Source organism: Xenopus laevis, chromosome 2S (genome assembly GCF_017654675.1).
Source record: "Xenopus laevis strain J_2021 chromosome 2S, Xenopus_laevis_v10.1, whole genome shotgun sequence".
Lineage (NCBI taxonomy): Eukaryota > Metazoa > Chordata > Amphibia > Anura > Pipidae > Xenopus > Xenopus laevis.
The window spans coordinates 168,365,488-168,391,539 of NC_054374.1; the positions used below are offsets into that span (position 1 = coordinate 168,365,488).

General features: G+C 43.0%; 1 protein-coding gene and 1 long non-coding RNA gene across 5 annotated transcripts in view; both read right to left on the reverse strand.

Moving 5' to 3' along the window:
• Positions 1-3,467: 3,467 nt before the first annotated feature.
• Positions 3,468-26,052, reverse strand: part of LOC108710094 — a 44,232-nt gene continuing 21,647 nt past the window's right edge. Inside the window, exons 1-4 of one of the 3 annotated variants that reach the window (XR_005965948.1) lie at positions 11,597-11,831; positions 5,079-5,356; positions 4,007-4,221; positions 3,468-3,875 (exon numbers count right to left, since the gene is read on the reverse strand). This is a non-coding gene — a long non-coding RNA (uncharacterized LOC108710094). Of the gene's footprint in view, positions 3,876-4,006; positions 4,222-5,078; positions 5,357-11,596; positions 11,832-26,052 lie in introns of those variants that run through there. The other 2 variants (XR_005965949.1, XR_005965947.1) reach the window with 2 other exon arrangements.
• trim39l.3.S (tripartite motif containing 39 like gene 3 S homeolog) lies at positions 21,894-24,137 on the reverse strand. Of its 2 annotated transcripts, none has more exons than XM_041584681.1 (2): positions 22,385-24,137; positions 21,894-22,288 (listed from the first exon to the last, which is right to left on the reverse strand). In XM_041584681.1, the coding sequence occupies exon 1, from the start codon at positions 24,113-24,115 to the stop codon at positions 22,448-22,450; it is 1,668 nt and encodes a 555-aa protein (XP_041440615.1). In that variant the 5' UTR covers positions 24,116-24,137; the 3' UTR covers positions 21,894-22,288; positions 22,385-22,447. The 2 variants fall into 2 exon arrangements, with proteins under 2 accessions (XP_041440615.1, XP_041440614.1); XM_041584680.1 differs by having other exon boundaries at positions 21,894-22,276; positions 22,373-24,136.

A 26,052-nucleotide genomic window follows, 5' to 3' on the forward strand; every position in this document is an offset into this window, starting at 1 on the left:
CTCTGATAAACTTCAATCTCTCTTTACTGCTGTACTGCAAGTTGGAGTGATATCACCCCCCCAGCAGCCTAACAACAGAACAATGGGAAGGTAACCAGATAACAGCTCCCTAACACAAGATAACAGGTGCCTGGTAGATCGAAGAACAGCACTAAATAGTAAAATCCAGGTCCCACTGAGACACATTCTGTTACATTGAGTAGGAGAAACAACAGCCTGCCAGAAAGCATTTCTCTCCTAAAGTTCAGGCACAAGTCACATGACCAGGGACAGCTGGGAAATTGACAATATGTCTAGCCCCATGTCAGATTTCAAAATTAAATATAAAACTGACAACGGGCAGTAATCACCCCCACTCCAGCTAGATCCCTCGTGATGAAACTGGGAGTGTTCTATGTTTGTTGGAAAAGTTTTCAATGAAATTGGAGTATTGGCCTCAAAATACAGGTTTAAAGTCACCTTTGAGGGAACTCAAATCCCGCCTGCCAGATTTCATCTTGGCAACGCAAACCTGGACTTTTTTGCAGGAATGCCAGATTTTTGCAAGAAGTGCGGGATGTACGGGCAGAAGGCGGGGGTACATAAAACATGTTCAAATTGTGGTGGTTCCAGCCATATTGCTTTGTAATTTCGAAAAACGGTCCGCACACACCAATATTGCAGTCGGGGATTGTGCCCCTTTTATTAATGCCACCAACAATCAATAATCAACGTTTCGGGGGGACACAGCCTCCCTTCTTCAGGATAAATTCACAAAGTGCACAGTGCCATATTCTTATACCCTTAACTCCTCCCATCTCATCTGTGTAACATCTCGTTAGTATCATTCATGTGATTAACTCATTCAGTTCATTTAAGTCCAATATATCAGTGTAAATCATGTTTTGAATAATGTTATAAATAAACATATATTTCTTCAGGTAGTGAAAAGCATTCTTTCAATTAATAAAAAACATTTTTTTACTCACTGCCCCTGGTTGTGTTTTACTTTAGCTTTAATATTTGGAATATCTTAACACCTCTCGTGTGTAATTGGGCTATCATGATACTTCATCTGTGAAGGAAAAGGGTGATTGTATAAATTATTAAATAGTGTATAAATATCTAAAAACCTACAAAACCACATATATTACAGAAAACATGTCAAATTAAAATCTTCATTTGACATGTTTTCTGTAATATATGTGGTTTTGTAGGTTTTTAGATATTTATACACTATTTAATAATTTATACAATCACCCTTTTCCTTCACAGATGAAGTATCATGATAGCCCAATTACACACGAGAGGTGTTAAGATATTCCAAATATTAAAGCTAAAGTAAAACACAACCAGGGGCAGTGAGTAAAAAAATGTTTTTTATTAATTGAAAGAATGCTTTTCACTACCTGAAGAAATATATGTTTATTTATAACATTATTCAAAACATGATTTACACTGATATATTGTACTTAAATGAACTGAATGAGTTAATCACATGAATGATACTAACGAGATGTTACACAGATGAGATGGGAGGAGTTAAGGGTATAAGAATATGGCACTGTGCACTTTGTGAATTTATCCTGAAGAAGGGAGGCTGTGTCCCCCCGAAACGTTGATTATTGATTGTTGGTGGCATTAATAAAAGGGCACAATCCCCGACTGCAATATTGGTGTGTGCGGACCGTTTTTCGAAATTACAAAGCAGTAAGGAGACCTGGCAAGGTCAACGGAAGACCAGCACCACTATGCAGAATAAGTGGAAGGAGGTGTGCGGTAATATAAAATCTCATTTTACCAGATCCAGCCATATTGTCACTGAATCAAAAAGGTGCAATGTTTTATTATTGGATGTTGGACTTACGGTGACACAATGTCACTTTTATCACTTGCAGTTCCACTTCTCACCACCACTGCTATACCTGTTCCCTATAGGAAGCCACACAATGGCGCCACCAGCCCTTCCCTTGAATCACCTGGAACTTCCCTAAACACAAAACTTGCCCTCGTTCCCCACCTCGTGAGCAGATCTCAGTCCCAAAAGAGATGAGATGGGATAGAAGGAGGGAGAGCCGTCCCTTTAACATGGAACCATTGCCTTCTAATCCATTCACTGCTCTGTGCCGCCATCTGCTCCTCTTCATTGGTACAAACAGCGGAATTGCTGAGAGGGGCGGAGTCTGGATTAGAGACAGAGAGAGAGCAGGTCCTGAATCAAGTTGAATCAATTGTGCAGCTAGTGGGATGCACTTGTCTAGCCCATAGGAGCCCGTGGCTACAGAAAATTCCTAGTGGACAGTAGTACTATAGTAGTACTTATCTGTTATCTACTGTGTATCCTGTGCTTGAATGGCTGCCCCCATGGCTACACAGCAGCTTGTTTATATAAACTATAGTAGTACTTATCTTATCTACTGTGTATCCTGTGCTTGAATGGCTGCCCCCATGGCTACACAGCAGCTTGTTTATATAAACTATAGTAGTACTTATCTGTTATCTACTGTGTATCCTGTGCTTGAATGGCTGCCCCCATGGCTACACAGCAGCTTGTTTATATAAACTATAGTAGTACTTATCTTATCTACTGTGTATCCTGTGCTTGAATGGCTGCCCCCATGGCTACACAGCAGCTTGTTTATATAAACTATAGTAGTACTTATCTGTTATCTACTGTGTATCCTGTGCTTGAATGGCTGCCCCCATGGCTACACAGCAGCTTGTTTATATAAACTATAGTAGTACTTATCTTATCTACTGTGTATCCTGTGCTTGAATGGCTGCCCCCATGGCTACACAGCAGCTTGTTTATATAAACTATAGTAGTGTTTCTGAAGCAAACACAAGCTGCTGTGTAGCCATGGGGGCAGCCATTCAAGCACAGGATACACAGTAGATAACAGATAAGTACTACTATAGTTTATATAAACAAGCTGCTGTGTAGCCATGGGGGCAGCCATTCAAGCACAGGATACACAGTAGATAACAGATAAGTACTACTATAGTTTATATAAACAAGCTGCTGTGTAGCCATGGGGGCAGCCATTCAAGCACAGGATACACAGTAGAAGAAAACAGCAGTTTTACTAGTGCAGGGCAAAGGTACATTTTATTTTTATTACTTTTTTATTTTTGATGTTACTGTTCCTTTAAACAGGCAGACAAGAAATTAGATCTTACCATCAACATAGAGAGGGTCTTTTTACTGTAAGGACAGTCAGGTTATGGGATTCCCTACCAAGAGAGGGGGAATGAGTGATTCATTGGTGGGGAGGAAAGGAGATCTCACCATCAGCATAGGAAGGGGTTCTTTACTGTAAGGACAGTCAGGTTATGGGATTCCCTACCAAGAGAGGGGGAAAGAGTGATTCATTGGTGGGGAGGAAAGGAGATCTCACCATCAGCATAGGAAGGGGTTCTTTACTGTAAGGACAGTCAAGTTATGGGATTCCCTACCAAGAGAGGGGAATGAGTGATTCATTGGTGGAAATGAGAAAGTGCACAAGAGGGAGTGTTAGACTGACGGGGCAAAAGAAGGAATTGTCAGTGATGTATTTGTAGTTGGGTTTGCTGATGACATGGCCGTGATAAGGAGTAGTGTATCCCGTGCCTGCTGCCCAATCAGTGGGTGTATAAAGGGCACCAGCCGAGAGAAGATAATCAGGTTGGCAGGGTCGTTGGAACCAGAGGGAGATTAGAAGAAAAGGGTGGAGGGTTCCTGTGCCAGACACTCACAACTGATTGAGCAGCAGCAGGTTATTCTCAAGCGCAGGTGAGACTGTACCTGGGGAGAAGGTGCTCAGGAGTATGAGCAGGGGGCGCAGGATTGGCTGGTAACGTGGCAGGGGCTGGCGGGATTGGCTGATGAGCATCTCATACAACTTCAGCTGCTCCACCTGTAAATAAAGGGACACCCAGTATCCATATGAGTATCCATGCAATCTGACCATAGCAACACAGCAAAGAATTCGATTGCCACGTCATTAGCACAAATAAGAGCAGAACCAGTCAATAACAGGTTAAATACCTTTTTATCCTCAGTTAATTCTCGCTGCCGGTGCCACTGCAATATTGTCTCTAGGATTCCCTCTGATGCCAAATATGTCAGAATAGGGCCCGGCCCGTCTCCATCTCCTCGGCCAAAAGGCTGACCATCTGGTAAGTATTATTACACTCGCTGCTCAGGTCGTCTGCAGTTACTGACTCTGAGGAGGGGCCCTGGCGCTGGAGAATGCGCAGCACCTGCACAACATAAACACAATCTGCATGTAATCCTTGTAATGCGACATACACTGCGCTCCATGCACCTCCTTACCTGCCCATACAGGTACCTTTCCCTGTGTCCCTGCCCATACAGGTAACTTTATATAGGTTACCTGCACAAGTTTGCTTGTTTTTCCTCTGTATATTTCCCATGCACATCTATGTGCCCTTACAGGTGAGCTCAACCTGTACCAATGTACCTGCGCTTACAGGTGGTCTTCCCCTGTGCCTATAAACTGGAGCTTACAGGTGATCTTCCCCTATGCCTATAAACTGGAGCTTACAGGTGATCTTGCCCTGTGCCTATAAACTGGAGCTTACAGGTGATCTTCCCCTGTGCCTATAAACTGGAGCTTACAGGTGATCTTCCCCTGTGCCTATAAACTGGAGCTTACAGGTGATCTTGCCCTGTGCCTATAAACTGGAGCTTACAGGTGATCTTCCCCTGTGCCTATAAACTGGAGCTTACAGGTGATCTTGCCCTGTGCCTATAAACTGGAGCTTACAGGTGATCTTCCCCTGTGCCTATAAACTGGAGCTTACAGGTGATCTTGCCCTGTGCCTATAAACTGGAGCTTACAGGTGATCTTCCCCTGTGCCTATAAACTGGAGCTTACAGGTGATCTTGCCCTGTGCCTATAAACTGGAGCTTACAGGTGATCTTCCCCTGTGCCTATAAACTGGAGCTTACAGGTGATCTTCCCCTGTGCCTATAAACTGGAGCTTACAGGTGATCTTGCCCTGTGCCTATAAACTGGAGCTTACAGGTGATCTTCCCCTATGCACTGTGTGTGCCTGTTAAAGTGAATGACTTCCATACAAGCAATTCCATTTACCTGGGACCAGAGGTTCTTGAGAACCATCAGACAGGTCTCTGGATCGGCAGTGAGCGGCGGTTGGAGACTGACACTTGGCCCTGCCGCCAGCTCCCCGAGGGTTAAGTTTACTCAACCAGCTCATTGTTACTGCAGGGATCAGATTGTGGCAAGAGGGAGAAAATAGGAAAGACTTGGGGACTGGGAAAGCTACGGAAACCAGGCCGGGTGGGAAAGGTTAGGGCCAAATCTGGGTCATCCACTCTGTAGCTCTGGCTGCTCCATTCTGCCATCAAGCCCTGCAAAAACAAAGAAGGTACAGGCTTTATAGGAAATTCAGCCCACATCTACAGTATAGCCTCGCCCACATCTGAAGTGTAGCCCCACCCACATCTACAGTGTAGCCCCACCCACATCTAGTATAGCCTTGCCCACATCTGCAGTGTAGCCTCGCCCACATCTAGTGTAGCCCCCCCGCATCTACAGTGTAACCCCGCCAACATCTAGTATCGCCTCGCCCACATCTGCAGTGTAGCCCCGCCCACATCTACAGTGTTGCTCTGCCGATATCTATAATGTAGCCCTGCCCACCCCTGAGGTAAGTACACTGTATTTGCACTGTCTGTTATCCCTGCCCAGCATCAACGCTGCAGCCATGTTTCCTAATACAATGAACTGAACCCCTGAAATCTGGTGTGGGGGGTATATTTCTTATGTTCATTGAGCTGTATGACTGGGGGACACACACACACTAAGACAGGGATCCCCAACCTTTAGATCCGTGAGCAACATTCAGAAGTAAAAGGAGTTGGGGAGCAACACAAGCATGAAAATATTCTTGGGATGCCAAATAAGGGCTGTGATTGGCCATTTAGTAGCCCCATGTGGATTGTCAGCCTACATTGAGGCTCTGTTTGTCAGTGCATCTGGTTTTTATACAACAAAACTTGCCTCCAAGTCTGGAATTCAATAATAATCACCTGCTTTGAGGCCACTGGGAGCAACATCCAAGGGGTTGGAGAGTAACATCATGTAGCACTCACGAGCTACTGGTTGGGGATCAGTGCAGTAAGACAAGAGCTAGGAACCTTCTTTACATGTTACATCAGTGAAGTGGCACCTTTTGTAGGGGAAGATATTTCCTGTTACTCCTGTGACAACTACTTCCTGTGCAGGGATTCTACAAACCCACTCAGGATCAGAGCGGAAGAAGGATTCATTTATTTTTATCTGAAAGGCTGAATAATATTTACAGCTGCCCGGCTGATATAAGTGTGAGAAACAAAAGAGGTGACAAACCTGGGGCACAGGGAGCCCAGAGCATGTACAGCTCATACATACACTATATATAGTAAATATAGTTACAGTGTGTCAGTGTGTTAGTGTCAGTGTGTTAGTGTCAATGTGTTAGTGTCAGTGTGTTAGTGTCAATGTGTTAGTGTCAATGTGTTAGTGTCAATGTGTTAGTGTCAATGTGTTAGTGTCAGTGTTAGTGTCAGTGTGTTAGTGTCAGTGTGTTAGTGTCAGTGTGTTAGTGTCAGTGTGTTAGTGTCAATGTGTTAGTGTCAATGTGTTAGTGTCAGTGTGTTAGTGTCAGTGTGTTAGTGTCAGTGTGTTAGTGTCAGTGTGTTAGTGTCAATGTGTTAGTGTCAGTGTGTTAGTGTCAGTGTGTTAGTGTCAATGTGTTAGTGTCAGTGTGTTAGTGTCAATGTGTTAGTGTCAGTGTGCTAGTGTCAATGTGTTAGTGTCAGTGTGTTAGTGTCAGTGTGTTAGTGTCAGTGTGTTAGTGTCAATGTGTTAGTGTCAGTGTGTTAGTGTCAGTGTGTTAGTGTCAGTGTGTTAGTGTCAGTGTGTTAGTGTCAATGTGTTAGTGTCAGTGTGTTAGTGTCAGTGTGTTAGTGTCAATGTGTTAGTGTCAATGTGTTAGTGTCAGTGTGTTAGTGTCAGTGTGTTAGTGTCAATGTGTTAGTGTCAGTGTGTTAGTGTGTAGAGAGAGAATCCTGTTTTTGGCATGATAAAGTCCGGCCCATTCTGGCACAAAACTGGGTGACAGTCTCCCTGTAAAACTTCCCTCCCTCTATACTGGTTCCCAGTAACAGAACAACAGTGGGACCAGCTCTGCACCAACATCTCCTGTGTTGTTATTTATTCCCAGTCCACTCCCACTGCTGCCCAGTATAAAGGGCATCTTGTTGGTACAAAACCTTATTTTTTATTGAATTCAGACAAGTTTATTGAATGAAAAGAGAAGTGTTGTCAGACAGACATGACAGGTGAATTGTACGTGACACTGACAGGTTACATATTGTGTAGATACAAGAAACACAAAACAAGTTGCTTTTATACATTCACATTCTATTTTCTCTTATTATATTAAATCTATGGAGCACTAACAGTTAACTATTCAGCCCAAATTCTTTAGCACCTTTGAGTAGAACCTCTGTTTATTATATATTAAATGATCGATTGTACATAAATGTGGAGATGTAGGAGACATTCTTTCCATTCCCTGGTTATTCGTTTTTTACCGAAAAATAAACATTTGTTGACAAACATACTTTAGTTGTGTATTTAAAGCAACAGTGAAGAGACAGAAGTGGGGTTCTTGGGACGGAGTCATGAATATATATATTATATAGTAACTAAAGTACCCCCTCTTGTATAATATAAGGATATTATAAGTTATTTATTAATTAGTATTATGTGTCCGTCAGTCCCTAGGCCTAAACAGTCAGCAGGTGAGTGGGGACAATAATTGTCCCCCCTGGAGCAGCACCAAAGTGTTCAGCCAATGTGCCCCACAAGTAGCCTCACACTGACAGTACAAAGTGGCCCCGGCATCTCAAGTTATTTGGCTGGAGCCTAAACCTGCCGGGCCTGTAGGAGCAGAAGCCCAGCCGGGATGTACTGGGCATGAATGTGCTTCTTATAATGGACGTTAAGTGATCAGTCATTGATGTGGGAGCTCCTGCTGGAGACCCTGGTTCAATTCCCCATGGCAACGGCTTGTGTTAGAGAATTGCACCGAGGCAGTTGGGCAGTAACTCCCTGATACCCTGGGTGTGCAAGTAACCCGGCTGGGTACCCAACAAAGCTTGATCCCTCCCTGTAGTTCTGTTAGTTTTCTTTCTGTTTTTGTGCAGATTTGGTGCAGGAGTGACGCCACTTCCGGTTCCGCGGGTCCCAGAGGGGAAGGTTGGTTGGGCTATTGAGGGTCGGGCAGTGGATCATTAGGGAAACTGAAGGAATAAGAAAATGGGCCCCCACAGGAATCTACCTTGTGACCACAGACAAGTCACATCATCTCCTGGTGTCTCAGCTACTTAGTGCCCCATAATGACTCAATTGTACATATCCCTTATAATACATGAGTGATACTCAAGAGTTCCCTGTATAACTCAGCCTGCAGCCTTGTGTCTTTATATGGTCACAGAACAACCCCTCAGTGACTTCTAATATCCTTATCATTTACAGTAGGGGGTACATTATCCCTTATAATACATGAGTGATACTCAGAGTTCCCTGTATAACTCAGCCTGCAGCCTTGTGTCTTTATATGGTCACAGAACAACCCCTCAGTGACTTCTAATATCCTTATCATTTACAGTAGGGGGTACATTATCCCTTATAATACATGAGTGATACTCAGAGTTCCCTGTATAACTCAGCCTGCAGCCTTGTGTCTTTATATGGTCACAGAACAACCCCTCAGTGACTTCTAATATCCTTATCATTTACAGTAGGGGGTACATTATCCCTTATAATACATGAGTGATACTCAGAGTTCCCTGTATAACTCAGCCTGCAGCCTTGTGCCTTTATATGGTCACAGAACAACCCCTCAGTGACTTCTAATATCCTTATCATTTACAGTAGGGGGTACATTATCCCTTATAATACATGAGTGATACTCAGAGTTCCCTGTATAACTCAGCCTGCAGCCTTGTGTCTTTATATGGTCACAGAACAACCCCTCAGTGACTTCTAATATCCTTATCATTTACAGTAGGGGGTACATTATCCCTTATAATACATGAGTGATACTCAGAGTTCCCTGTATAACTCAGCCTGCAGCCTTGTGTCTTTATATGGTCACAGAACAACCCCTCAGTGACTTCTAATATCCTTATCATTTACAGTAGGGGGTACATTATCCCTTATAATACATGAGTGATACTCAGAGTTCCCTGTATAACTCAGCCTGCAGCCTTGTGTCTTTATATGGTCACAGAACAACCCCTCAGTGACTTCTAATATCCTTATCATTTACAGTAGGGGGTACATTATCCCTTATAATACATGAGTGATACTCAGAGTTCCCTGTATAACTCAGCCTGCAGCCTTGTGCCTTTATATGGTCACAGAACAACCCCTCAGTGACTTCTAATATCCTTATCATTTACAGTAGGGGGTACATTATCCCTTATAATACATGAGTGATACTCAGAGTTCCCTGTATAACTCAGCCTGCAGCCTTGTGCCTTTATATGGTCACAGAACAACCCCTCAGTGACTTCTAATATCCTTATCATTTACAGTAGGGGGTACATTATCCCTTATAATACATGAGTGATACTCAGAGTTCCCTGTATAACTCAGCCTGCAGCCTTGTGCCTTTATATGGTCACAGAACAACCCCTCAGTGACTTCTAATATCCTTATCATTTACAGTAGGGGGTACATTATTCTTATAATACATGAGTGATACTCAGAGTTCCCTGTATAACTCAGCCTGCAGCCTTGTGCCTTTATATGGTCACAGAACAACCCCTCAGTGACTTCTAATATCCTTATCATTTACAGTAGGGGGTACATTATCCCTTATAATACATGAGTGATACTCAGAGTTCCCTGTATAACTCAGCCTGCAGCCTTGTGCCTTTATATGGTCACAGAACAACCCCTCAGTGACTTCTAATATCCTTATCATTTACAGTAGGGGGTACATTATCCCTTATAATACATGAGTGATACTCAGAGTTCCCTGTATAACTCAGCCTGCAGTCTTGTGCCTTTATATGGTCACAGAACAACCCCTCAGTGACTTCTAATATCCTTATCATTTACAGTAGGGGGTACATTATCCCTTATAATACATGAGTGATACTCAGAGTTCCCTGTATAACTCAGCCTGCAGCCCTGTGCCTTTATATGGTCACAGAACAACCCCTCAGTGACTTCTAATATCCTTATCATTTACAGTAGGGGGTACATTATCCCTTATAATACATGAGTGATACTCAGAGTTCCCTGTATAACTCAGCCTGCAGCCCTGTGCCTTTATATGGTCACAGAACAACCCCTCAGTGACTTCTAATATCCTTATCATTTACAGTAGGGGGTACAATATCCCTTATAATACATGAGTGATACTCAGAGTTCCCTGTATAACTCAGCCTGCAGCCTTGTGCCTTTATATGGTCACAGAATAACCCCTCAGTGACTTCTAATATCCTTATCATTTACAGTAGGGGGTACATTATCCCTTATAATACATGAGTGATACTCAGAGTTCCCTCCCCAGTAGTAAGGTGTATGAAGTGCTCAGGATAACGAGAGAGACAGCAGAGGAAACATATTAATTACATAACGAGTAGCTGCCGCCCCCACTGTAAATACAACAGCCCTCCTGCTGGGGAAGTGCATTATGGGTACAAGTGTAATGGCCCATTTCCTATTTATCCAACAAATAAAGACGTCCCTCACTACAGGGGAAATATTTGATGTCTGGCTCTGATGTTGGTGACATAAAGTCAGTTGTACTATACGGGGGTCGGGCTACGTTGGTGCTAATATACTAGTCACCCACAAGTCATTGCAGTGCCCAGGGGTCTAAGCCAGCAGTGTACAAATCACTTCTACTCACATTTCTTATCCCCCCTATATCCTGCATGTATTGCCCTGGAAATGAGAGCTGCCATATTGATTCCCTTAGTTCAGTATGAGGGTATAACTTATGATGTGCCTCATTCCCTCCCTGTATATCAGTATTTATACTCATGTCTGGCTGCTGCTATTGTATAAAGACAATAGAGGGTCATACCATTGTATTATGTGCAGGAAACCATATGGCAGCACCACTAACAGCTCAATAACTCGACTGAAACACAACGAGCCCCTAAACTGACAACTACAGGACAATGGCATCGACTGTATGGGGCCACACCCTGCCCTGATCTTACCTGCCTGGGGCCCTTTAGACAGCACAAAGCAGTGTGAGACAGACAGGCAGGCGAGACAGCTGTGTAACCCAGAGAGACAGGTGAGACTGCTGTGTATCCCAGAGAGACAGGTGAGACTGCTGTGTATCCCAGAGAGACAGGTGAGACTGCTGTGTATCCCAGAGAGACAGGTGAGACTGCTGTGTATTCCAGAGAGACAGCACCCAGACTATAGAAAAGAGTGGAATGTCAGGGGTGGGGCAGATAGAGGAGCAGGTGATAAGACAGGTGTATAAGACATTACAGGTGAGTCAGGAGTATAAAGTAGTGACACACAGGGGTATAAAGCAGTAGAGAAGTGACAATAATCACATTCACCTCAGTTAGAAATAATACAGACTCCTCCTCATGGACTGTGTCAGGGTGAATGACAGAGAACAATAACATAAGGGCAGATATAAGAGAGAGGGGAAATCCGCTGTCACACACCTGACCAGATATATCCCGCCCCTTCTCTCACAGCTTCAGAGCCGCCATCTTGCTCTCCCCTGTACAGGGAAACTTGGAGGCCGCTCTCTAGATGCGCATGCGCAACCAAGCATCCACTGCGCAGGCGCAACCACAGATCCTGCCATACGCGCCCCCTGCGTGTGTTGTTCTTAGGCTGTTTGTCTATGGAGCGCGGGGCATACTGGGAAATGTAGTTCCACTCGGATTCCTCTGTTCTATCCAGTTTTATTACTGTTTCATTGTGACACCTAGTGGCTGAGTCTGTCCTGTAATTAGTGACACCCTGGGACTGGCCCCAGCAGCAATAATAATACTGTATTAGTAATAGGGATGCACACAATCCACTATTTTGGATTCGGCCGAACCACCGAATCCTTCTCAAAAGATTTGTCTGAATGCCAAACCGAATCCGAACTTGCATATGCAAATTAGGGGTGGGAAGGGGAAAACTTTTTTTAATTCCTTGTTTTATGACAAAAAGTCACGTGATTTCCTTCCTGCCCCTAATTTACATAATGGGCAGAAGGATTCGGCCGAATCTGAATCCTGCTGAAAAAGGCCGAATCCTGGCCGAATCCAGGATTCAGTGCTTCCCTAAATAATAATAATAATAATTAATAACAACAACAATAATAATGATAGTCATAATTAATTATAACAATAATAATGATGATAATAAAAATAAAATCATGAAGGTAACGGGCGGGGAATGGCTCATTCTAAGCAATTTTTCAATTGGTCTTCATTATTTATTTTTATAGTTTAAATGAATTGACTTCTTCTGACTCTTTCCAGCTTTCAACTAGGGGTCACTGACCCCATCTAAAATAACAAACGCTCTGTAAGGCTATCAATGTATTGTTATTGTTACTTTTTATTCCTCCTCTTTATATTCAGGCCTCTCCTATTCATATTCCAGTCTCTTATTCACATCAGTGCATGGTTGCTAGGGGAAATTGGACCCTAGCAACCAGACGGCTGGAATTACAAACTGAAGAGCTGCTGAATAAAAAGCTAAATAAGTCAAAAACTACAAATAATAAAAAATAAAAACAAATTGCAAATTGTCTCAGAATGTCCCTCTCTACATCATACTAACAGTTAATTTAAAGGGGAACAACCCCCTTTAATTTCTATTTCTGGGGGGGTGCATGCGCGCGCAATCCAAGATGGCCGCCATTTAGGAAAGCTCCGCACCAGCCGTGCAGTTTTTTCGCTCTCTGCCGCATAGATCAGCACCCCACAGCCTCGCAGCCTGTAGCTACGGTAAGCGGAACCTCCTGGCTAGCCGTATGGCAAGTCGGCAGACTCGTTCGGCACGCAGAAGGCGAGGAAAAACCCTTTCTCCCCCGCCATCCCGGACACGCCCAGTCTCTGACTTTTTGGAGAAGGCCCTGCGGCCTGCGTCATCACCGAAACTAAGCCCGATGGCGTCGCCGAGCAGCCTTTTCGGAAGCCAGGCATCAACTTCCTCAGAGCAGGGCGAGGCTTCGCTACCTTCGGATGAGGTTTAAACTCTTGCTGCAACAGGAACTTGACACTATGGCTACTAAAATCGCAGCTGACCTAGCTAAGCAAGTTGCTGAACTGGGCCAGAGGGTCAATGATTCGGAGGCCAAAATTGATGATATTATTACGGTGATTGATTCCCATGAACAGGATATAATTTCCTTGCAGGCACAGATGAAGGAATCGAATGATCGTATTGAAGATGCGGACAACAGATCCCGCCGTAATAACTTGAGGATCCGTGGGTTGCCTGAATCCGTTGTGGATCTACAGCAATCGATTATGGACTTGCTGCAGGAACTACTTCCGGCCCTACCGGCTGCGAGATTGGAGATGGATCGGGTTCATCGGGCCCTGAGGCCTAGACGACCAGATGATCCACCACGAGACATAATCCTTAGATTGCACTACCACCAAACCCAAGTGGCAGCTTTTAGCGGCGGCGAGGAAGGTCGACAATTTGGTGTTCCGTACTCATCCCTATCAGATTTATATGGATCTCTCCCCGACTACATTACAAAAGCGGAGGAATATGGCACCCATCACCAAAGTGCTTCAACTTCGTAAGATACCTTATAGATGGCTATTTCCATTTCGACTGATGTTCTCTTACAACAACAGGCAGTATAACGCTGCTTCCCCAGAGGAGGGTTTGGCTGTATTGGTGAAATTGGGCTTCTCCGACGCACCTGTGGAGGCTGTTTTGCCCTCAAGCAGTTCCCAGCGCAAGGTTCTCCCCATTTGGGAAAAGGTGAGATCCCATTCTCAGAGGTCACGTTCCTCCGTTACTTGAACTCCTTCAGCTTTCACGGAGTCCTTTCTACATGATGTGTTTGGGCACTTTATTTGACTCATTTGGTCAGTTGGCCTTTTCCCCTTCTGCTCCAGGAGGCTTCAGTTCTCTCCCTTTCTCCTTTTGCAGTTTTTTTTTGTTTTACGGTTGACATTGGACGGTTTATTGCTATACTAACCTGGTTCTTTTCCCAGGTTGGGTCAGTCGCCTGCTGACCTTGCTGAGACCCACTACGTGGCCACTGGGTTCTCCCTCCTACTGGGTGCTGATTTTGGACATATATTTTCTGTTACTTGCCGGCTGGCTAATGCTTTCCCCCCTTGGAATTGAGTCCCCTAAGGGCTCCTGAGGCTGGTCCGGGAGTGCTTTTTGACGGTGACTCTCTATTCCCCGGAAACAAACTGCTACTCTGGTTGAATTTTTGGTTTATTGTTAAATTATATTATGTTGTTGACAAGTGAAATTCCTTTTCTATCTATCACATGGCTTAATGTTGCAAGTGCGATTTTTGCTTTCTATTTACTTATATTGATAGGCAGTGGCTTATTGTGGCAGAACTCTGTTCCCCTTTTCTCACCATGGCTTGCGGGGGGCAATTATGGTATAGAGGTATTGATATTTCCTCATGGGGGTTAAAGTGCTTAGTTTGAATGTCCAAGGGTTTAATTCTCCTATGAAACGTACTAAAGCTTTCTCCTACTTCTCGTCCCTAGACGCAGACATCCTCTGCCTACAGGAGACCCACTTCTCCCATTCCTCTTATCCCAAATATCTACATAAGAGGTACCCTACAGTACTATTAGCTACTAGTCCTAACAAAACAAAGGGGGTAGCAATTTGCTTCCACTCCAGATTGGCGGTTACGATTAATGATACCATTATTGATCCTGAAGGTCGATTCGTCATAGCCATGGTTAGCATTGGGGATGTTCCGCTCACTATTGTGTCGTATTACACTCCGAATTTAGATCAGATTAAATTTCTGTCGCAGTTATTTGATACTTGTTCTCAAATTCAACAGGGACAACTAATTCTCTGTGGAGACTCTAACCTTGTTTTGGAATCAAAATTTAGACCGTTTGGTAATTGGTAAGCCCCAGAGTCCCGGGAAATTCAGTAGAGATTCTGTTAAGTTTAAGAAAATCTTAGCGTCCTATCGGCTGATAGACGCTTGGAGAGAATGTAACCCTACAACGCGACAATTTTCCCATTACTCTGCTCCTCACAAGCTATCCTCTCGTATCGACCATATTTTTCTCTCGCCCGCGCTTTTGCCTGCACTCCGTACTGCCAAACTGTTTAATATAAGCTGGTCTGATCATTGTCCTAACTGTATAACACTTTCCCATATTTGGGAAAGGTCTAGCTTTGGGGCTTGGCGTCTGAATGACTCTTTATTGAGTATACCTGCTACAGTTGCAATAATCAAAGAGTCCCTTGTTAATTACTTTCGGGAGAACCTCCTTACAGTTCCTTCTGCGGTTACTATTTGGGAGGCTCACAAAACGGTTATCCGGGGTGTCTTTATACAACAGGGCTCTAGGGCCAAAAAGGCTAGAGTGGCGGCTATTAATTCCCTGACTCAGAAACTAGATAACTTGGTGGAGGCTCAGAATGATTCCCCTGAATTAGATTATTCTGTTCAACTCTCCCAACTTCGAAAGGAACTGGACATGCTGTTAACAACTTATGCTGAGAAAAAGTTGAGATGGGCTAGACATAAACTTTATGGTAACCTAGACAAGCAGGGAAGAATGTTGGCTCGGAAACTGAATGAGAGATGTAAGCCTCCCACTGTCCATAGGATTAGAACATCCCAGGGCTCCTTGTCGGGAACCCCAGTAAGATAGCGAACCAATTTGCTCATTTCTATGAAACCCTTTATGCAGCTCCAGTATCTGTGCCTGAATCGGCGTTCGATAAGTTTTTCTCTACGATTAGCCTTCCCGAGTTGTCCCCTGATCAGGCTCAGCTTATTGACCGGGATGTCTCCTTAGAAGAGGTTTCTCTTGCTATTAAATCCTTAGCATCTGGTAAAACTCCCGGGCTTGATGGCTTATCTAATTTATATTATAAGAAATTTGCTGAACAATTGGGGCCCCACCTCACCTCTATGTTGAATGCACTGAAAATGGAGAGTCCTTACACCCTGAAACGCTCAAAGCTAAGATTTCGGCTATCCCTAAACCCGACACTGATCTATCTGAATGTAAGAACTATCGGCCCATTTCAGTGTTGAACACGGATGTGAAGTTGTTGGGGAAAATTCTTGCTCAACGCATTAACAGCTTCTTCCCTCAAGTGATTCACAAAGATCAGGTCGGGTTTGTTCCTGGACGCCAAGCCTCAGACGCTATTAGACGACTTTTGTTGTTAATGGAACACTCTAAAACCTGTAACCTTAAAGCTATGTTGTTGAAGTTAGACATTTGTAAGGCGTTTGACTCCCTTAACTGGAGTTATTTGTATTATACTTTGGGTAAGTGGGGGTTTGGGGAGGGGTTTCTGCAATGGATCCACTCACTTTACCGTAATCCCACCGCGATAGTTGGTATGTTTGGTTTCTCCTCCCACACATTTTCAATTCGTAGAGGCACCAGACAGGGGTGCCCATTATCCCCGATTTTGTTTAATTTGGCTATTGAACCGTTAGCTCTAGCAATTCGATCCAATTCTGATATTTCTGGGATAGCCATTGCCGGTACTCATCATAAAGTGAGCCTTTTTGCAGACGATTTGACACTTATCCTCTCCAAACCCTAACATCTCTTCCTAACCTGTATAGATTAATGGACATATTTGGGACCTTATCTGGGCTTAAGATTAATCATAATAAGACAGAGGCTTTGAATCTCTCCCTCTCTCACCAGGAAGTTAAATTACTACAGCTGAACTTTGACTTTGTGTGGCAAATTCACTATATTACTATTTTGGGGGTCAAACTTACTAATTCCTATGAGTCCATGTATAAATTTAATTATTTACCGATGTACAAATCCTTGGGTGCCTTGCTGGAGAAATGGACGCATCACCACCTGTCTTGGATAGGGCGTATCAACTCGATAAAGATGTCTATACTTCCTAAGCTTTTATATCTGTTCCGAACCCTTCCTGTTGCAGTTCCGTTATCTGATCTTGCTGGGTTTAGCTCCAAGCTTTTGCGATTTGTTTGGGCTGGTAAGTTCTCACGCATTAGCAAAACGAATATGACGTTGCCTAAGGATAAGGGGGGGTTAGGTTTTCCTGATTTTTCGCTATACTATAAGGCGGCCCAATTAGCTCAAATAGTGACCTTACACACGATTGCTGATAGCCCTCATTGGGTCCACCTAGAAGCTCTTTTTTGTAAGCCCTACTCTCCCTTCGGCTTTAATTTGGTGCCCCACCAAACTTAGACCTAAATTAGGTAGTGGGTGCTTATTACATACTATTAGGCTTTGGGATAGTGTTAGGTTGCGGTTTCGGTTGCAATCCCCATTGACTCCAGCAGCTCCTTTGTTGGGTAATCCGCTTTTTCCACCGGGCTTGCAACCTACTCTATTTCAATGGTGGCGAGATCAGAACTTTTTGTACCTAGGGCAGCTTTTCTCCTTATTAGGGCCCTATACCCTCAGAACTTTTCTCAGAAATATAGCGTGCCACAGGTTGAAAGCTATAGAGTGATCCAAGTATTGCATTATGCTCAATCTTTATGGAAATCTTCTGGGGTGGTGAACAGTTCTCAGACCTTTTTTGAGCATTGGTGTTGTAAAGCGCCCAAATCGCGGGGAGTGATTTCAACTTTATACAATAACTTTTTTGGCCTGACTGACACCCGTCAGGTTTCATATACACACTTATGGCAAGAGGACATAGGATGTCAAATGGGCTTAGACGACTGGGAAGTAATTTGGTCTAATATCAAGAAATCTTCAAGGAATGTCTCACTCTTAGAAACAAATTATAAGGTTTTACTCCGGTGGTACTTGGTCCCCGCACGTATAGCGCGATTTATACCTTCGGCTGATGATAGGTGTTTTAGGGGTTGTACTCATAAGGGTACTATGTATCATATTTGGTGGCTATGCCCTGTGGTTCAAAGATTTTGGATAAGAATTTATAATATGATTTATTCCATTTTTAATACGCCTATTCCCAAACATCCTAGTACGGCCCTATTATGTAAAAAACCTGATGCTCTCACGTCACACCAATTCCAACTTTTCCTGCTGATTATGACGGCTGCCAAACAAACAATCGCAAAGGCTTGGAAAACCAGGTATATCTCTGTCGAGGCCACGAAGAGTAAAATTGATTGGATAATGGTCCAGGAGAAAATGTCTAGCATTTTACTTGATACCCACCAGAAATACCTGTTGGTTTGGTCCCCTTGGATTGAATATAGATACGGTACTAATTATCCGACTGCCTTTCTTAGCATTTGAAACGTTACCACTGTCTTATCTCACTTGTCACTGTTTTTATAGGATTTTCAGAACTTGTCCACTAGTTTAATGGTCATTTGATTGTCAGTATTTTGTTTTTTATTCACCAACAGTGGATGTTTATAATTTATCTATAAGCTATGTGTACATTTGTGAGCTGTTTGATGTACCTACACGTGGAGACTTTCTGGTATATTTGCAGACTCAATCTGTACTGTCTCTTACTATGCTACTGTCGGCTATTGTCAACTTTGTTTTTGTTTTGTAAACTCAATAAAAATATTGGAATATAATTTCTATTTCTGGGCTCCTTTTCGCCCATGAGCTGACTGAGCACTTAGTATCCCCCTAACTGACCCCGTTTCTCCCTCACGTGAACCTGCCGTTTCCCCTAAATCTGACATCTGCCCCATCACTGAATGTGTCTAACGAGGGAAAGGAATGGTCGTATCAGCTAAAGCCAAAACCCAGGGCTGGATTTACATAGTGGGAGCCCCTAGGCCACTGCCAGTCATCGCCCCTGTCCCCTCCCCTTTATTCGTGAAAATTTTCCTCATCTGGACCAGAGCAATGGGGATTGGCACATGGGAAATATAAAGAATGAATCTCTAGCTCATCCCCAGTGTTTCTGAACCAATGTGGGTTGGACAGATTGGGTCTAATGTATCAAGTCCTCTGACTTTATAAGTAAAGGAGGCCATAGACCTTAGGGTTTTAAAGAGATCAGAATTTTATAACCTGCCGATCAATTTTCTGATCGATGTCGGACAAAATTTCATTATCTGCACAATCACTTGGTGGCCACTAACCTCACGATTATTTGGCGGAATCATCTGATCGCACTAGAATTTGTCTTTAGGAAGAGAGAAATCTTAACGTCTGTGGCCGTAGGATTTTGTTGACTGGACTGGTCCATTGAGAGACAGAGGGGGGAACAGGTTTCAACCACTCGAGTATTAAACCCTGGTTTTTTTAGCATTAAATAATGTTCTACACAGTTGTTCTCATCTATAACGCTAAATAAACAAAAATTCAAGTGGGATAATACAGGTATAGGATCCATTATCCAGAAACCCGTTATCCAGAATTCTCCAAATTACTGAAAATACCGTCTCTCGTTGATTCCATTGTAATCAAATAATTCTGTTTTTTAGAACTCATTCCCTTTTTCTGTGTAATAATAAAACAGTCGCTTGTACTTGATCCCAACTAAGATATAATTAATCCTTATTGGAGACAAAACCAGCCTATTGGCTTTATTTCATGTTTATATGATTTTCTAATAGACTTAAGGTATGAAGATCCAAATTACAGAAAGATCCATTATCCGGAAAACCCCAGGTCCCGAGCATTCTGAATAACAGGTCCCATACCTGTAATAATAAAACAGTCGCTTGTACTTGATCCCAACTAAGATATAATTAATCCTTATTGGAAGCAGAACCAGCCTATTGGATTTATTTAACGATTACATGGTTTTCTAGTAGACTTAAGGTATGAAGATCTAAATTACAGAAAGGTCAGTTATCCAGAAAACCCCAGGTCCCGAGCATTCTGGATAACAGGTCCCATACCTGTAATAATAAAACAGTGGCTTGTACATGATCCCAACTAAGATATAATTAATCCTTATTGGAGGCAAAACCAGTCTATTGGCTTTATTTAATGTTTATATGATTTTCTAGTAGACTTAAGCTATGAAGATCCCTTATCCAGAAAACTCCAGGTCCAAAACATTGTGGATAACAGATCCCATACCTGTATAGGGAATCTCCAGATTGTTATTTAGGCTTTACATAATTCCTCTCCACAATGGGGCATGAGCACATAACATGGAGAAAGTCCACTTGGGGAATATGAGGGCAGGCTGGGGATCTATCTGGAAAGATTTCACATAACCTAATGGGAGTGTAGTAGAAATGAGGCAAAATGTGAAAATTGACCAGTCTCTCTCTCTTAAGAAATAATATGTGGGGTCTGTGACCTCTTCCCATTGTTCATGTGTAATGGTAGCGAGAGATTGGTGCCATGAAGAGCTTTATGTAAAGGGAAAGATTGTGTATGTTCTATATAAGTACGACTGTGGCTTCTTGGAATGGGGATTCCTCAGTAAATTGGACCCTAAAAGTCTGTGTAAGTTGTATGTAGGGAAAGTGGTCAATGTGATGGCCTTGTGTGTGTTCTGGGGCTGGTGATAAGGATGTTCCATTGTCCAAAATATCTTCTAATGTTTTAACTTCAAGTCTAGGCCAATATATGAAATGTAGCAGGTAACGCAGGTAGGGCCCCATATGACAAAATGCCCCCACCCACCCCAGAGCTCACCTACCCCACTGATGGCCAGAGCCCCCCGTGCAAATTGAAACCAATTGGTGGCAAGACCCCCCCCAGATTAAAAAACATTATTGGCCAGGGCCCCTACACATTTCAAAAATACATTGGTGGCCAGCCCCTCCCCCCACAAGTTAAAAAAACCATTGGTGTTCAGTGGAACTTACCTTTACATTTCGGCAGGTTGCTCCTCCTCTGCGTGCAGTCTCGGCAACTTTGGTCCTTTCCCTCACACATTCTTTGTTCTTTTCCGTCTCCGTTACTTCATTCTTTTCCATCAAAGCTTCTTTGTTCTTTACCATCACAGCTCCTTCATTCTTTTCCGTCACAGCTTCTTCATTTTTTTTTCCGCCACAGCTTCTTTGTTCTTTTCCATCTTGGTTACTTCACTCTTTTCCGTTGCAACTTCTTCGTTCTTTTCCGTCTTTGCTACTTTGTTCTTTTCCGTCTTGGGTACTTTGTTCTTTTCTATTGCAGCTTCTTTGGTTTTCTTCATTCTTTTCCATTGTGGCTCTTAAGTTTTTTCCGGAGCATTTTTTTGGTCTTTTCTTTACTTGTTCTGCAGACAATTAGGCCCCAATTAGAACCCAACATTGCCTGGGCCTGGGACAACAATCATCCCTGTGCCCCCTGATGGTGGCCCTGAACGCAGGCAAGCAAAGTGAGAATGACCCTATATTGGTGTATGTGGGGCCTGTAAATAAGGAGTCAATTTCCTAGAATCCTGCCAGGAACAATGGGGAGTCTGTTAAACCAAAGGAATCTCTCATCTTACGTAGGGGACTATGAGCTGGAGGTTCCAGGGATACTTGGATTAGTGATGGGAAGAGCATGTTTGGTTCTTCAGCATCTGGGACAAACCAAGAACCTGGGACAGTTGAGTAATACAAGTGAAGGTTGGGAAGGAGAAGATCTCCTCTGTGTAAGGGGGCTGCTGTGAGGGATCTCCGGGAGATTAAAGTAGGGATATTGTGGAAAAAAAAAAGACATTTTAGAAATAATACCATCTAAAATGAATTCTGTCCCAAACACTGATGGGAGGTCCCTGCTATGAAGAAAAAATGGACAATCAGTGGATCAAGAAGAATCTCCTGAAACTAAGAGGGTCTTTATTCCTAGATATTTAATTCAGTTGATTATTGACTGGTCAATACAGTGGGTAACGTGTTGGTATATTTTTATCTGGTGTCACCTATAACACAACATTGTACAACAGAACAATAAATAAACAGGACAGACAGGGGGGTCATTACAATAATAAATACAAAGTACAGTTACAATAAAGATTAAGAGGATGGATCGTTGTCATTTTCAACCCCAATTGCATTAAAAATAAAAAACATGCCCCCACCGCCACCTTCTGTTGCCTCCAAGAAAAATGTCTGATAGACTGTGCCAGATGCTTCCCACTGAGGTCAATTGTGGGGGCAAATTGGGCAGTTTTAGTCAATATACAGCACAAAGGAGCCGCACATCTGTATCAATGAATAGATATGGAAATCAGTAGAATATATTGTTGGTTGAAACAGTCCAAGGTCGACGCAGAGCTTTGCTGCAAAAATCTCTTTATTCACACTATGGATATAGATATGGAAATCATAGTATTACAGGTTCAAATAAAAATGTTATTTTTGGTATTTCCGGTACCTTCAATGGGGCACTTTATTGCTGGATGGTCACACTGCCCTCCCTTACCCAGAATGCAACATGGAGGGGCTCAGTGAATTTGGCAGTGAAGGTGTGTAAGTGTCTGATGGTCTCACTCAGCTCATAGAAGGACAGACGTCCGGCCTCATAGTCCAGATACACTCGGATTTGCTTAATGGGCTTGGAACTGACTTGTGGGTCAGATAAACTGGTTTCTTCTCCATCATGTGCCGCACAAAGTGAACACTGAAATTTGCCATTCCTAATGCTAGCTTTCTGAGCCACCACCCAGGACTTGTTATTATTCCCAATATGTGAATGATGTCCCCCCCTCTCTATACTGGGATAGGCCACCCCTACCCGCCAGTTCACTGCTTTACTGCAATCGACCTCCCAGTAATGTCGCCCCGAGTGGAAACTCCTGGTGGTTAATACCTGGGTGTGATCCAGAAAGCTCTCTGATGTCTGATCGATAACCTTCCTATCTGCCCAGTACTCGTTTTTTTCGGCTTTCTTACTGCCATTTGTTATTTTTAAGAGATGATGAGCCGTGTTACTATCCAGATACAGGAACGAGTTCTCCCGGGGGCAGTAGCTTCTCTTTATCTCACTGACTTTTCCTTCCAAGCTCTGAATTATTATCTCTGAGATCAGAATCACATCCAGATCTTCTTCTGGTGGGACCTTCATATCATCTCTCTCTCTGCCCCCCTCACTATCTGACCCCTCAGAATCCTCCTCCTCAGTATCATATTCCACATTATGTTCCTCTTCATCATCTCTCTCTCTGCCCCCCTCATTATCTGCAGCTCCATGTGATTCCCGTTCCTGTAGGACAGTGAGTGGATCTGCCATGTTGCACAGCTCCTCAATGTGACGGATCTTCCTGGACAGCTCGTCCTTCTTTATTTCCAGCTGCTCCATTAGACCCTGGAGGTGGAGGAAAATTTTCTCTTTCTGGCTGGAGATGTCATTCAGGAGTCTCTTCTCTAGGGCTTCCAGCTGTTCCCTGATGTCTCTAAACAGGGCAGTGACTCTCTCTGTCTCACCGGCTGATTTTTCTGCCACTTCTCTCCTGCGCTCCTGCAGTCTCTGGGCTCCTCTCTCAGTCTCCTCTCTCTCTGGCCTCAGTTTCTCCAGAACTTGCCTCAGTGTCTCTTTCTTCTTCTCAGAGGCCTCACTCAGCAGCTCCACCCTGTGGCCCCTGTGCTCCCCAATCCGACAGCAGGACACACAGACACAGATGGAGTCACCACACGTTCTCTCCCCAAAAGAACGTGTGGGGGCAGTTAAGATGTGCTTGTGTGACTGGCTGTGCCCCCTCAGGTGGGTATCACACAGAGAAGCCTCACACAGGAGACAGGATTTAGCAGCAGGTACAGGAGAGAGGACACAGTAGGTGCAGAAGATCCCGGTCTCTCCCAGTTGGGTCTCAGTTGGACGGAATCTCTCTGCTATGTTCCCCAGAGTTCTGTTCCTGGGCAGGGCAGGGCGCTCCTCATACTCCTGTCTGCATTCAGGGCAGGAATAAGCCCCAGATCCCTCCTGGGTATCCAGCACCTTCTCAATGCAGCCCTGGCAGAAGTTGTGCCCACACGGCAGCATTACAGGCTCAGTATAAAGGATCAGACAGATGGAGCAGCTCAGCTCGTCTCTCACGTCTGCAGTCGCCATCACTGACATCAGGAAGTGAAACTCACGTTTGTGTCTGTGAGAAACCCGCCCCTTGTTCCTCTAACCCCTCCCACTGGGCGTTGTCTCACATTCCCTTTTGATTAACCCCTGTGGCTCCAGCACTCAGTAACACTGTAAGAATAATAGTGTGTTGTGCTGATGTTCAGCGGGGGAAGGTAACAGATAAATATCTCCTGTTAGTTCATATAACAAGAAATAATCGTGATCCATTGTATAAATATACTTCCTGGGCAGTTTGCAGCATCGGCTGAATGAGAGATTCACAGAACAGTAATAATATAACCATAATATATAATAATAATATAATAATAATAATAATAATAATAATAATAATAATAATAATAATAATAATAATAATAGTAATAATAATAATAATAATAATAATAATAATATAACCATAATATATAATAATGATATAATAATAATAATCTATAATAATAATATAATAATAGTATTATTATTTTATTATTATTATTATCAACATGTATTTATATAGTGCCAACATATTGCGTAGCACTGTAAAGTAAATGTGATTATACAACTACATCACATGAATTACATATATAGAACATATGGAGTAACATACATCACAATCAATACAGGTACAAAGAGGAGAGGAAGTCCCTATGCATAGGCATACAGTCTAAAGGGAAGGGAGTAATACACAAGGTGTGGGAGTGGGCAAGATGGAATTAAGTGGGTGAGAAATGTGGTATTGTATGTGGTGTTGCGTTTGGTAGTTAAGCAGAGTGAGGGGAGGCTTCTCGAAAGAAGTGCGTTTTAGTAATAATAATAATAATAATAATAATAATAATAATATTATAATAACAATATAATAATAGTAGTAATAATAGTAATAATAATAATAATAATAATATAATAATAATATAATCATATATAATAATAATAATAATAAGAAGAAGAAGAAGAAGAAGAATAATATAAGAATAATAATATATAAATAATAAATATGTGGCAGTTGTGCAGGGATATCTAGTTGCCAGGCAGTGGGACGCTGGCAGTTTCATGCTGACACTTTGTATTGTGCCAGTGCAGTGACCCAGAATGCAGCACAAATGTAGCTCCAATGCTAATTCCACATAAAAGTTTTTAAAAAGTGTATTTTCCCAAATAGCACAATAAACATGAATGAAACACACAAGTGCAGTGGGTAAAGTGCACAATCACACAATCACCACGTGTTTTGCCCACAATGTGCGAGGGAGAGAACGCAATTGTGGGCGATGAGTTGAAATTCACACACGTTTTGGTGCAAATCAAATGAAATTGTGGTGAATTCCAGATGTTGCCGCTTCCAGGGTACATGTGCCGCAATTCCGTGGGTGCAAGTCAGGCTCTGGACTGGCAATCTGTGGGTTCTGGCAAATGCCAGAGGGGCTGCTGTAAGTTGTCATAGACACTCACTATTTATTGGGCTGGTGGGGCTGTTTGGGCCTCTGTGTAGCTGAAATGCCAGGGCCTGTTTTGAATCTCAGTCCGGACCTGGTGTAAGTTCAGTGTGTCACAGGCCTCTGTGGGGATCCTATAGGTACCGCCACCTATAGATGTGTATGTATGGGCTGTACTAAATACAATAATATAAATATATATATATATATTTATATATATATATATATATATATATATATATATATATATATATATATATATAAAGCATCTGAGTAGTACAGTACGCAATACCACATTTCTCACCCACTCAATTCGATCTTGCCCACTCCCACACCTTGTGTATTACTCCCTTCCCTTTAGACTGTATGCCTATGCATAGGGCCTTCCTCACCTTTTTGTACCTGTATTGATTGTGATGTTTGTTACTCCATATATTCTATATATGTAATTCATGTGATGTAGTTGTATAATCACATTTACTTTACAGTGCTACGCAATATGTTGGCGCTATATAA

Bases quoted from the DNA above. Each gene is read 5' to 3' on its own strand.
- trim39l.3.S (XM_041584681.1), bottom strand. From the start codon at position 24,115: ATGTCAGTGATGGCGACTGCAGACGTGAGAGACGAGCTGAGCTGCTCC.